This window comes from Erithacus rubecula (genome assembly GCF_903797595.1).
Source record: "Erithacus rubecula genome assembly, chromosome: Z".
In the NCBI taxonomy this organism is placed as follows: Eukaryota; Metazoa; Chordata; class Aves; order Passeriformes; family Muscicapidae; genus Erithacus; species Erithacus rubecula.
In genome coordinates this window covers 24,066,317-24,080,419 of record NC_136661.1, presented here as the reverse complement: position 1 = coordinate 24,080,419, position 14,103 = coordinate 24,066,317, and the positions used below count along the sequence as shown (strand labels likewise).

The 14,103-nt window shown below is 39.1% G+C and overlaps 1 protein-coding gene across 4 annotated transcripts in view; it reads left to right on the top strand.

Moving 5' to 3' along the window:
• LOC306814457 (protein unc-13 homolog B-like) overlaps window positions 1-14,103 on the top strand; it is a 198,532-nt gene that overhangs the window by 48,266 nt on the left and 136,163 nt on the right. For all 4 annotated transcript variants that reach the window (XM_079330523.1, XM_079330522.1, XM_079330521.1 and 1 more), the window contains one exon: window positions 12,443-12,665. In XM_079330523.1, coding sequence (XP_079186649.1) covers window positions 12,443-12,665 — 223 coding nt within the window. The remainder of the gene's footprint in view (window positions 1-12,442; window positions 12,666-14,103) is intronic.

Genomic DNA, 14,103 nt, shown 5'->3' with positions numbered 1-14,103 from the left:
CAGCCTGTGCATGGTCTGCCATAAGATGAGAGAGAAAAAAACAAGATTACTTGTTTTAATGCTCTTTAGAATATGTGTGTATGCACATGCATGCAGGGAAATATGCTACAGTTGTTTTGGATACATAAGCTGCTTTTTATCTACTTAAAATCTGGCAAAATGTTTTATACACATTATAGGAATGGATGTAATTTGATGCCAGATTAGTTCGTTGTGGTGACCTTTCTTTGCTACTGATATTTGAAGAAATACTCTTCTAATATCTCTGCATGCACTGCTATTTGGAAAGTAACACAAAGGCTGACTTTGAGGTGTTCCATTCCTGATGCTCATTGGTTTTCTTTTTGGGAGCTCAGATTCCACTGATGCATGGGGAAGGCTTGTTCATTCCCCTGAACAGACTGACTCTAATGCTGAGATGATGGTGCTTTCCATGGCACTGATTAGGAGTTTTGTCTGTTTAACAGTGAGATGATTGCCTTCCCTGCCCCTTACTCCCCAGCACAAACGCTGGTTTTTATTTTATTTGTAATGTGGATGTAGCATTTTCTGCTGCCATTAATGTACCACTGCACTGGGGGTATCCAGCCCTGCTGTGGGGAAAACTGACTATGGCAGTAAAAGACAGAGAATTTGCTTATTTTCTTCTTTGGTAGTAGTGTATAAGAAAAAAGTGATCTGCCCTACCAGTCTCTCAAGGCCAGGCAGCATCAAAACCCTTAAACAGGCCAGAACTTGCCACTCCTAATTGTTCACAGAGGTGCATGATCTGTGATAGTGGAGGGTCAGGCAGCAGAGTTGTCTTGAGAATGCTGGAGTTGACACTGCCCTGCTTGTTGTAAAGGTGTGTATACCAAAGCCATATATCAAGATTCTTGCTGTTTTTTTTCTGGTTACCAGCCTGATTCTTCACTTAAACAACAGAGGTCAGCAGCCACTACAGCATCTCTAGGTTGGGAAGGGTAAGGAAGAAGTCAGTGGTTATTTTACCCTTCTTAAGGGTAGGTGACACTGAGGATAGTGCTGAAGTCATTGTATGGTTGTGCTCTGCTAAGAGTAGAACTTTTGGCTACAGTGCAGTTACAACTGAAAAGACTGTTCAGTGTAAGTGTAATTCAAAACAGTGCACATGAATGGCTTTATTTATTTATTTATTTATTTATTTATTTATTTATTTATTTATTTATTTATTTATTTATTTAAGCTAGGGCAAGGAAAAACTGCTTTAGTCCATACAAGAGGAGCCATTGTATGAACTTTTTTGTGGTAGTTTATTACTGATGGGCTGGGAAAGCTAGATCCTTGGCTTCTCTGCTTCTGGGTGACTGGCAGCTCCTGTTTCTCTTTGTTTAGGATAAATCCATTAAGGATTTTTGTTTCCTTGTGGCTTTGTGGCCCACACTGTCTGGGCTGGCTGAAGGCATGATAGATCTGCCAAAAGGAACACAGATTGAAGATTTTACTCTAAAATATCTGCCTGCAATTTCAGGATAAAGCTGCTCCTTTAGAACTGGATATGTCTAAGGAAGTGTACTCAGCATATGGAATTTAAAAATAAAAATACTGGCTATATTAGGAGATTATACAGGAACAAAGTTTGATGTACTGCTGAACTCTGGAGAGCTCTAGGGCTTTGATTTTGCTGCTGATCCTCTAAATATGGTCTTTTACTTGCTGTTTTCTTAAAGTATGGGCTACATTCTGCAAGGTGGTGAGAAGGAAATAAAACTTTTACTTTTAGATAAACCCCAGATATAAACTTCTTACTGAAATGTTGAATACTGCCAATACTGACAAGTGTCTCTGTAAGCAGTGATCAGACAAAGCAAATGTTCATTTAAGCACTCTAGCTTTCATAATTTGTCTAGTGCTCTTCATGAAAGCTGTTTATTTTTTTTTTTGCTAGTGCATTTTTTAAGGACTTTAAACTTGTCATAATTTAATATCATAGGAGTAGGAGCAAATAAATTTGATTTTTGTTATTACAGTGCAATATAAACTTTTTTTTTAAATTAAAGTTTTTAAACTGATTGAAAAATTATTCCCCAGCTTTATGCTCAAGCCATAAATATATGTCCTCCAGCAGTGAGGCTTGTACCTAAAGTCCAAGATTAAAAATCAGAAGGAAAAAGGGCACCAAATCTTTATCTTTTTTGCTGTAGAACATTATATTCCTCTTTGTTATTGTGCATATATGTCATGTTAGAGATCAACTATAATCCAAAATTATATCTCAGAAAGGGGTATATAAATCTTCTGTCTGTAACTGTGTTTAAATCTCTTAGCCAAATAGTTTGTGTGACTTGGTAGCCTGGAAATTTGTAAGACAAAGCAGCCATGTTAGGCATCAGTGCAGTGGTAGAAATGTTACAATTTTCCATTGAAGATACAATTAGGTGGCACTCTTCCTGAGCCCTTTTACTATGGTTACTGATGAGTTGCACAAACCTGTAATAACTTAGTGGGTACTCTTGATGATTTGGTGGTGATCCAAGCTCTGCTTAAATTCACAGATCTTGATCTGATTTTGTTTAGCCAAAGTAAAGGTGGCCAGAAGGGCCATTTTGTTTAGTGAAATAAAATACTCAAAAATTCAGCAGAAGTGGAATGTGGTGAACTGGGGAGCGAGGGGAGCACTCCAGTACCTATCCTTGTCCCTGTCAGATCCTTTTAGCTCATTTGCCTCTTTTACTCTCTTATCTTCTTTTATGCTGATGCCTTAGCCCTCCTCTGGAGTGTTCCAAAACTGAGCTAGAGATGGTGGTACTTGTTAAGAAACCTTATTTGGCATTGTGCTTACTGAAAGCTTGACTTCCTTCTAAAAAGTTATTCAATGCATGTTTTCTATTGTACAAGCTTATTCCACTAAAATACCACCTGTGTAATTTTGGGAAGTACATTGAACACAGGAAAAATGTAGATTTTTATGTAATCTGAGATCTGTTCTCACTGTGTTGAGAGTATTAACCATAGGAAAAGGAGATTTCTTAAACACAGAAAAAAATACTGAGCAGAAAATTCCGCAGATGGTACTTTATCAGAACTGAATATAATATCTGGAGTTTAGTTTGCTTTTATAAACTTACTTAAATGCTTTCTGTTTATGCTAAGCGTGGGCTATAACAGGAGGATTAAATGCAGTGGTCAGCAGCGAATGATAATGTTCTCACAAGGATAGTAGGTCCCAACCAATTTCAGAGGCTCATAAAAAGAAATGAAACAAAATGGCACACAGGCAGTCAAATTAGATGACATTAAAAAATTGGAATTTTCTGCTTTTTTAGAGTGTCCCTGCTGATCCAGGCTTGACACTGTGAAGTGGGGAGGAGGAGTTCCTCCTTGAATAGTTGCATAACTGAGGCACTGAACAAGCATATGTTATATTCAGTTAACAGTGGGAACTTAGATGTGCTTTATAAAATGTGTTAATGATAAAAATGTTTTAGCTTCCAAGGCACCAGGCTGCTGGCATTGCTTAGTCCTTAATTGAAGGTTTATATGAAGCCTCATTTTTTGAGTACTGAAACTTACAAATACAAAATAATGTGATAACCAAGACACCCTGTTAGTGTTTAAGAACACATGGAGTGACTAGTCTGACTTGTCTGTATCATGTATTCCACTGTTGTTGTATGTTGTTTTATGGTTTTGGAATGACAACTTTCTATTTTCTGTCTGTCTGGACTACTTGGTGTTTTTGGTCTGTACAGGTTTAAATTTGTTCCCAAAGGTGATCAGGAATGGATTTTTTTCTTAACAAATCATGTACTTTTATGAAGCAGAAAAGCAACTTGAAAAGGCTAAAAAGAAATTCTGTTTTCATTAACCTTCAAAATATCAAGACTGTCAGCCCAGGTCTTCCGCGATTATGCTGAAGGACTGAGATATATACTGTTAGCTCCTGAATCTTAAATGAAGCAGCATATGTGTTGAATCTTTAATAAATTCATTTTTTTTTCCAAAATGTTAGACACTAAAGTGAAGTGGGTGTTAGTAAAAACAAACAAAACTGGAGTTTTGAGCTTCTGGCTGAAAATCCTTTACTCTCTGTTACTGCATCCCTTTCTCTTTGCTCCTGCAGCATTGCCTTTCCCAGTCTATAGCTGTGGCATACCCTGGTCAGCCAAACCAAATTCTCACTGTGAGAAAATGTGCAGGGTAAGGGGCTGCTCACTAATGGCAGCTGCTCCTCTCCTTGCCCTGCCCTGCTTGGCATTGACTGCTGTTTGCCTTGAGCATGTAAAGTCTGTGGGATTTTCATGCTGTTCATAAGAAACTTGGTAGCAGTGAGATGGACAGGTAGGTAGCTGGTTCATGGTCACCACAGTCAGTTTAAAGACTTTTTTATCCATGGGAGGTGATAATGCTTCTCTCCCAAGGACAGACTTTGCATCCATCAGGGTTGTCTTAGCACTTGGTGGCTTTCTCCTTGTTGCAGTTGCAGATGGTGAGTAGTGTTGTGCCAACCATCAGGCCTTTTCCTGTCAAGGAAGTAGAGATTAGCAACATTCTCAGCTGGTTTCAGAGGTCACTCATTGTCTCCATGCATTTTGAGTGCAGTGGTTTGTGCAGAGGCTGGCAGTCTGGGATTTTTATCTTTGTGAAACAAAGAACAGATAAGCTCCATTTCCTCTGTGGTTTTTCTGATCTGCATACCTGCTTTGGAAATTTATAGTTATCTTCTGGTGTTTCTTCCCCAGTTGCTCTGGGGTTTTACATGTGTATTCATTTGTGCATAGTGACATGCATTTCACTAGTATGTAGCCTTACCACAATAATGCTGTGTCACTACAGATATTTTCTAGATCTTTGGTAGTAATAGAAGCTGCAGATATTTAAATGTTCCTTCCTTTGCCTTTTACTGTTCACCTGAGATACAGACATTTTGTAGGAAGGATGTGTTAGGGTAGCTTGTGTTAGTGTTTTGAGATTTTTGGGAATGAAATACACATAAACTGCTGTTCCACTTCTACATTAATAGGATATTGTCTTAAATGGGAACTCTTGGTTACAGCTCAGTGCAGAGCTCTGTTTTCCTCAGTCCCTTTTCCTGTGTCGCTCTCTGTTCTCTCTGCTCTCCCTGCCTCTGGTTTTCATACCCTTTCTCCTCGTTGTCTCCCCTTTTCATTTCTTTGCCCTGTCTTTTTCTTTTGTTTTCTTTGCCAGCTTGGTTGTACGTTCCTATTTTTCTTCTCCTTACCCTCTGAAATAGCACTCAGACCTCTGTCAAATCTGGTATTTAGGTTTTCTGTTGTTGTGAAAAACAAGCCTGAGGTGATAGCCCACTGGTCAGGGTCATGCAGGGAGTGTTGGGTGGATCCTGGCAGGTTTCTGATGCATTTGGATACATCTTAATCTCACCAGCACACCCGGCACAGGTGCATTGTCACTCTGTTGAGTGGTGTTTGTTTTGTCTCAGGGTGTAGATTGTTGGTGCTTGACTTGATGGACTTCAGTTTGCTTCTCTTGTTAAATTCAGTAAGTAAGAATTTCTGTACACAGGAGAGGAATAAGCCTTTTATACTCTATGGTAACTGCACGTGTTCAGCATTATACCAGTGGCTCTTTCTGAATCAGCACCATAAAAATTGTGACTCAGTTTGTTCCACTTACTCAGGGCTGCTTCCTTTAATGACCAAAGCAAACATACATGTGCTGTTTTTTTTTTCCTTCTAACTACTACTACGGGAACCAGAAGGCAATGGCCTACTTTTGAAAATCTACCAGATATAAAAGTGCCACTTGAACCTGAGCAATACCTGTGCCTGTGCAGAGCACCACACGTGTGTTTGTCAGAGCTTAATCCAGGGACCTTGAAGTACTATGTGTATCTGAGGGACTGTGTTGCTTTGTAGACCTCTCATTTCTGAAAAGAAAGGAGCAATCTGGCTGTAGCTTTGATAGATCTGTGGGCCTGGCTGGTAGCTAGAGATGATAGCCAGGACAGAAAGCTCTTGCTTGTTCTCTGTGTACATGTGATGAATTTGTTTATTGTCTGCCACACTTGATGCATCAACACTCCTGTGAATGTAACTTTTTTAAAGTGTTTTATACACTGTCTTCTGAAAATGCCGACTCTGAAGCATTTCTTGGAATGCAGGTTGTGTGCATGATTCTGAATTCATGATGAGATTTGAGGCTGTATGTGCTGGTTTGTTGCCTCCATGGTACTGAGTATGACCTTGGGGTGACAACATGGTTGCTGATAAGTAAAAACTTTAATGTCTTACTGAATTTGCTGTGCAGCTTTAGAATGAAGTTTTTTCACCATTAGTTCTAACATAGAAAGGTTTGCTTACTGTTGCAGAATTAACTTCATGGGTGTTTGCTTTAGAATGTTGTGAGAGCCCTTAAGCTTTTTACCAGTGTATCTGCCTAACAAAGTACTCTTCACACTGTTTACATCCACACAGTTTTTCATGCTTATATTATTTAAGTGATGCTCTCACCACTGGAAAGGGGGGTCTGGAAAGGGGGCAGAAATGGAAATGTGACGTGACCTTTGCCACTTGATTTGCAGAGTTTAGCCTGGAATCAGATACTGCTCTAAACTGGACTCTGCTTTCTGAGATATTTGAATATAGTAGGGAATAACTGCTCTTGCTAGGTTGACAAATAAGTATTTTCTCTATTTGTGTTAGTAAATGTGTGATTACTTATCAATTCCAAGATTTTATAATGATCTTAGTTTTCAGAATGTCTTATAAAGTAACTGGACTTGAGCCCCAACATAATGTTGTATTTATAAAGAAAAAGAATCCCTTACATTTTCAAGCTCACAATCTATAAGGTATTTTAAATACATGAAAAGTATGCTTGTGGTTTGTTTTTTCTAAGCTTTCTTTTTCCATTCCTATTCTTTTCTGCCATTTGTGTTACATGCAGGCAACTGGAGTTATTTCGGATGGGGAGAGCAGCTGAGTACGTAACAGTTTGATTTCTTGCAAGCTTTCTGATTGTATAGTGATGCAGCATGCTCCAGCACAAGGAAAAGTGGAAATATTCATGCATATAGAAAATCTGTTCTGTTGTATTTTCTTTTACTTTCACTTAGTCTTCATATTTGTGTGGATGGATGGCTGTTCATTTTTTCACGTTTTAGCTTTGTTTTGGTCTTGTTTTAAATGAGTTGCTTGTGCCTTCTACTAGAATTTGAGGACATGATGGTGGATTTGGACTATTATTCTTTTCCTGTAAAGGTGATTCTAGTTTTTTGCTTGTTTATGTCTTTTGTGTTGATCTTCATTCCTGTGTAAACCCAAATCAATGTTTGAAGTAGTGGAAAAGCACGAAGGAATCTGTAGATATGGCCTACTAAGAAGATATGGTGGAAATATATTCCAAGTACTACAAATAGGAGTAAATCTGAATGAAGTAATTACTGTTGCACACCAGTGACAGTGCCTTGTTTTCCTGTCTTTGATCAAACATAAGTTCTTTGTGCATCAGCAGTATTGAGTACTGAATGTCTCAATTGTTTATTCTTAGAGGTGTGATAGGATAACCAAGAGGTAGCTAATTCACTTTTTTAGACTACTGATAAAAGGACCAGTGTCCTAAATAGCTTTATTTTCCATTTTTGGGTATTTAGAGGGAAATGGGGTGTTTAAGTCAGTGCGAGGTCCAGGAGGGCTGTGTATGTGTATTTCTCCCGTTTATCTGGAGAGTCAGTATGTGGTGTTTTTATTTTAAAAGGTACTTGTATATGAGGATCCCTCCCTTTGTCCCTCCCTCCCTTTCTGTCTTCCTTGCTGTGCTGTCCTCTTTGAAATAATTTTAGCATCTTTACAGTCAGGCTTGTGTTATTGGTGTTATTGGTGTTTCCAAGTGATTAGCTTCACAATATAATGAAAAACACACTTCTAACTGTAGCATTTAAACAGCAGCTGTGAAAGAAGCAACAGAAACAGCATGTTGGTAGCTGAAAGACTTTTTCCTGGTGAGAGCTTTGTGCAAGAGGAGTGCTGTAGCCCAGACCTTTGTTAGTTGGGCAGAGCGTGCTTTTAGAATAGAGTCATCTTGTACTGCTGACCTAATTTCCTTTTAGGAAAGGGAAAGACTTGAAGAAGTAGGGTAGATGTTCAAGGGAGTCTTTGCACTTCAGCCTGTTAGTTCTGTTGTTTGCTTTGAGTGTTTCAGCAACAGTGTATTTTCAAGTGAGAAAAACAGGATTATGAAAGCTCTTAAACTGAAGTCTTAGTATTGCAAACATGTCTTTAAAATATGCAAATTTCTAATGTGTTTTTAAGCAGTGAGAGCAATACGATGAGCTAATGACCTGTAAAGTTGCATTAAAATAATTTCTCAAAACCTAGGCAGTTTTAGCATAAAAAGATACAGAAGAGCCTCAAAAAACACTCTTGTGTTCTTTTGAGATATGTTTTCTTCCTTCTTACTTCAGTAGTCCTCTTTAAGCTAGTATGCATTTTGGTTATTATATTTTAGAAAGTGTATTTGTCTGAAGTGACCAATGGTTCAGTAGATGATGGTGCAGTGGGATCTGAGACTTGAGGAAACAAACTGTTGTTAACTATGATGAAAAGAAGTTTAAATAGATGACAGGTGAGGAAGGTGAATTAATTTCAAGGCCCTTGGTATGGAGCTGGTATAGACTTTTGGTGACCTGGAAGTTATTCTTTCAGTTAGCACACTTTATTTTCTTCTACCATTATTAAAATAGACAAAAGCTGTGAAAAGCTGAGCACTTGTTTTGGAGAGCTAATGAGGGTTTTGCTTTTGTCCAAGATTTTGCTCAAGTTTATAGAGGGTAACCAAGCTTAAGGGACTGGATGTCAGCTCCCAGAGGCTGATGACAAACTATGGTAGAAAAATGGGAGGCAATTTCAACTTAATAAGTTTTGAGAGGAGCTCCTGCTGTGTCTTGAACCTGCAAAACCACTTCTTCATGTGGAATTCATCCAGCCACCTGTAATAGTTTTGCTGCTAGCTTTTCTTTCCTGTACAGAAGTTTTATTTAAAGAAAGCTGCCAGAGGCAAAAGGGGACTCGTTGAGTTGGTATAGCAGGACTGTCAAAGTGGTTTTGAGATACTAAAAGCTCAGTGTTCTACTGTGCAGCAGTCATATTTTAATTTCTGGAAGCAAGAGTTAGGGGGAAGAATAACAGTCACAGAAGGTATCTCCTTACTTGATTCTCCCCACTGTAAAATCCTACTGTGTGATGTGACTGCCCCAGTGGGTTTTCTTCTTTTGCTGCCTATATGCATGAATATTCAAAAATGAAACACGAACAGCATGCTTCTGCCCTGCCCTTCACCTTTACCCACAGCTCTCTACACGGTGGGTCCAGTGACAAAGAAACAGTTTTCATCCCTTGACAGCTCTTTGGCATATGTATGTGAAATTTCTCAAACTGGGGTAAAAAAATTACTGTCTTTTTATGTTTATTGTTATGTGTCTTGTTACCAATTTAACCAGTTTAACTGATCTTCTGAGACTGGGGCTAAGCTCCAACTTCACTTATAGAAGACTTGTTTTATCACCTCTTTGAAGAAAACAGTACTTGAATTTATTACACCATGTGAGGCATATTTGCTGAAACATAGGCTGTAATGCCTCCATTTGAAGAGGCACTGCATCCCCAAAGCCATTTCTGCAAGTTCTTGTCAGTCTCTTAATTAAAATTTAAGCATCAAATATGTAAATGAATGGGATCATCACTGTATGTTGGCATTTCAGAGAATACTTTCTTGCAAAGGAAATGTGAGCTATAAGCCACATATGGACCAGGTTTTGATGCCTTTGATCAGGCTGAGCAATGTCTTCGTTTGAGAACACTTCTGTTAAATAAAGTGAGATTGCTCATAGGGTAGTTGCAGTTCAGCATGACTAAGAGTTTTTTGAATTGGCTGTTATTTATGACTCAGTTGAGGATTTCTGTCTGGTATTAACATCTGTGAATGCTGTTAGGTTCATGGGGCGAACATTGGAGAAAAAACACGTTCCTGCCTCATGGAGCCTTGTATCCTTTAAACATGCCTCAGGGAGGCATTTTGTGTCATGACCTCAAAGATACTTCCTTCTGCTAAAAACCAGTAAGAGCTCTGAGAAATTCTGGTGTCAGCTTTTATAAATGTATATGCTGTAAATGTTTGATAACATTTACACTAATCTGCTATTTTTGGATGTTGCTTAGAGATACTGTCATTTATGTGGGATATCTTCGTTTGATAAGGCAGAGGTGAGATGCTATGACTGGTTAACAAATTCAGATAGTGTTTCTGCAACAGTTTGATTCATTTGGAATTCTCTGAGCCTGTGAGCTGGTCAGCGTTGCAGTGTTCTGCTTTCTAATAAACATAACTGTGTCTTTGCACTGCCAGTATTAGTGAGTCACTGAATTCAGGTTTTTTTCACCCAGATTATTTGTATTTTTTGTTATATATTTGTGGTTAGCAAAATTGTTGATCCCTAAAGCTGTTGGTCTAGTGATTTTTTTGCCACATCCTCCACCTGTATCTCAGTTAGGCTGCTTTCAGCCTCTACAAATGCTGTGATGATTATGGAGCCACAGCTGAAGAGCTTTCCATCATACCAGAGTTCCTTAGGCTTTACCTTAAAAATGACACTTACATCTGATGGGATGAAGAAATTAGCTGAACAGCAAAGTGAGGCATTAAAAGACTCTTTGGAGCAGTGTGTTTTCTGTCCCAGTAGAAGTAATTATTGTTCATTAGGTGGCAATGGCTCAAGTGTTGAGCAATAACAATGACATTGCTCAGCTGAGTAATAGTTTGTTATTCTTGTGAGGTCAGTGTGAGCCTTGTGATTGACAAATAAGTCGGCTCTTGCTCCACATGCTGGAAGTTTGGTGCTCCTCAGTGAGGTTTGGCATATTAAATAATTTTTGTGTAGTGAATTTTGAATATTTTTCCTAAGCACTGTACTGTTATTAAGTTGATGGACATTGTGCTTTTAATATAGTTGAATACAGCAGCATATGATTGCTATTCATTTCTGTTCAATTGACTAGAGACTGACAAGAACCCTGCAGCATTTAAACTACTAAAAAGCAGGAGGCTTACCTCTGTTTTTGGTGTGGACTGTCAAACTGAGTTGTTTCCACATAGGAGTGTAGAGCAGGGCTTTTTCAGGTGACCTGTATTTTGCAGATATTTACTGCTGCTGTTCTTTTCTCGTCTTCTATCCACTAATCTTACTGTGTTGTGAAGTAGAAAGATGATCAAGAACAAATTTTACCTCAGATTAAAGAAATGGAGATTCAGTTAGAGTTATGGGAAGTACCTGTGGAGGAAAAAGGGGTTCCCTGATGCTGCATTCCATCTGCTTGAATTTTCAGCCGTTGAATGCAGAGTTCTTTAAGCATGTAAAGAGCACTTTCACTTTATTGTTCAGCCTCATGATGAATGACTGTGTAGGACACACACCTACCATTGGATAACCTACCAGTGAGGGCTTTAATTTGATTGTCCTTTTTAGACAGACTTGGTGGCAGAGAGAATGAATAATGGCTGATCCTTATTTTCTTTTGTTTCAAGCATGTTTATGGTGCACTCCACTGCCTTATGGTGTGTGTATTCACTTTAAGCTTGACAAGATAACCTTGCATCCTGCACAGCCATACACAGCCATATATTTTTGATATCCTACCTCACTTTATCTTGGCATTCTCCTTTCCTGAAGGGTTATCAGTCTGTTTCTGCAGGGAGAGGGACTCACTGGAAAGGAGCTTTTTCCTTTGTAAAGGTTATTATTAGTTGTTTAGTACTGTGCTTGAGCTAATTTACCTGTATATGTTAAATATAGCAGTTTTTGTCTGTAAGCAGTAGTATAATTGTTTATAAGCAGAACTGCTCTTCCAATTCTTCTGATTTTCCTACTGGTACTTTCCATTAATTTCTCTTAACTTAAACTAATACTTTAAAAAAGGAAGAAAAAAAAAGCATAAAAATCTAGAATCACAAAGTTCTGGTTAGGAATGCTGAGAAGAAAGGACAGTATCACAGTTTAAAGTTTGAAAGCTTTTCAGAAAGAGCTCCTTTCCACGAAGAAATATTATTGGATTTGTGTTTTTTTCTTTTCCAGTATCTAAAGGTTCATTTTGGCAGCAGCAAAATACCTGAAATTTTTGGTGCTGGGGATTTTAGTTGTTGTTGTTGTTTAGTTATTGTTTTGTATGTGAAGGTTTCTTTTGTTTTCAATAAAGATGTTTTAATCTACTTATTAGTAATGACTAAAGAAAAATAATCTGCAATAGGAAGGGGGAAAGGAGGGTGTGGATCTGATCACTGCAGTTCCTTGGTGCACACTTGAGAGAACTGGAGGTTATAGCCAGCTCCCAGCTGGAGATACAACCACAGCAGAAATAGTGATTTTTGTCATTCTGCCAAAACTAAACGGCCTCCATTGTCCCAGCAAGGCAACTTGAGAGAGCTGTGCCCTCAAACTGCTTTTGTCTCTTAGCCTTTGAAGATGCTGACAGTGCCGTGGATGACCGGGACAGCGATTACCGCAGTGAGGCGAGCAGCAGCGTGCCCCCTCCGTTCCACAGCACCGCGCAGCCCAACGCCTCCGTGCACCAGTTCACGGGCCCGGCGCGCCTGCAGCAGCAGGGACTGCTGCGGGACCCCTGTGCCAACTCCCTCCAGAGTTACGATCTGGATTATCGGGAGCATGTGGCCGTCAGGTGAGTGCTGGTTCATGGGGAGCTCTCCTTTCCCCGTTGCTTTTTCACTGCAGACCATGAAGGTACCGTGCTGGCGGGGGAGGGCGGATCAAGGGCTCTGAAACTCTTCTGATGGGAAGGTGTTACGAGTGTTGTTCACACTGGGATTATGCTGTGAACCAGGGAAAACACGTGAGTTTATGTGTTACATGAGACCTGGCAGTTTAGGAAGTTACCTTTAAAAGATAACACTCAACTTTAGGTTATTTGCTCTTGGTTGTACTTTTCCCCTTATTCTTTGAAGGCTAGAGTAGTTGCTTGTTCTGGTACTGTGGGATAGGTGTGCCTCCCAAACCAGTGAAACGCATTGTGGCAGATTTATCTTCTTGGGAGCTTCTTTCTTGGTGCAGATTTATTTTCTCTTCTGGATTAGCTCCAGTTCTATTAGATCTGCCAAAACAATGTATTCAAGAGCAAAGTCTGTTACAGATAAGTTGTTGGGTTTTCTCCTTCTGTTCCTGTTATCATATAACACCGTTGAATGGTGTGCTTTCTCTTTAGATTTACTTTCAGCTGTACAAAAGTGTGTTTGCTCTGAATTTTTTTAAATCATAAATCAGTAGTTTCAGAAGTGTTTTTGACTTGTTGAAGTATTGAGCATTGCAGCACTCCTTTACCAGGATCGATGGCTGTGTGCTAGAGCTAATTGTGAAAGCACAACAAGGTGAAAGCAGAAGATTGTGGACAGTGCTGGTCAGGTTGGTAAGAGTGGTTCTGTAGAACAGGTTAAGCTGCTGCTTCTGCCTTTGGTAAAGAAGGAAGAGGCAGCTACTTAAGTACTGTCATAGAGGTGCAGAGTTTTATTTGTGTTATAACTGATTTGTTCTACCTTATCTCCCTTGGCTCAAATGTTCTTGTTTTCTGAAGCCTGAACCTAAATTCAGTTATTGTCTTGGGTGGCTGAGGCTAAGTTTTGTCCTTCTTGATCTATGATCATTAATGGTAAAGGGTGAAGTTTAATGGTAACATCTAATGTTGCTACTGTTACCGAGGTTTCAAGAATAGAAGCAAATGTGCCAACAAAATGCATTTACTGCAGTGTGATGCGTCATTCCTAGTGCTCTAGTCCTTATTCATTAAATGTCTTCTATATAAGCAAGTTTTCCCTTTCCCATGTGAGTCTGTGCTGCTGGCTTGCAGTGGTAAATTTGCTGATGATCTAACTAAGAAGATGAGCCTTTTTTTAATGTGGAGGAGCTGAGCTGAACAGTAATGTTGGACCCCCAGTCAGGGGAAGCCAGTGGTGGTGGCATATTTTTGGAGTTGTATGATTTCTTGGAGTGGTGATGGCAATACAGGTGGTTTTTCATAGCTTACTTCACTTGGAGTCAGTGTGTATGTGAATTTCTATCTGTATCTAAAAGATAAATGTGTTTGTAACACCTTTCAAAGAACCATT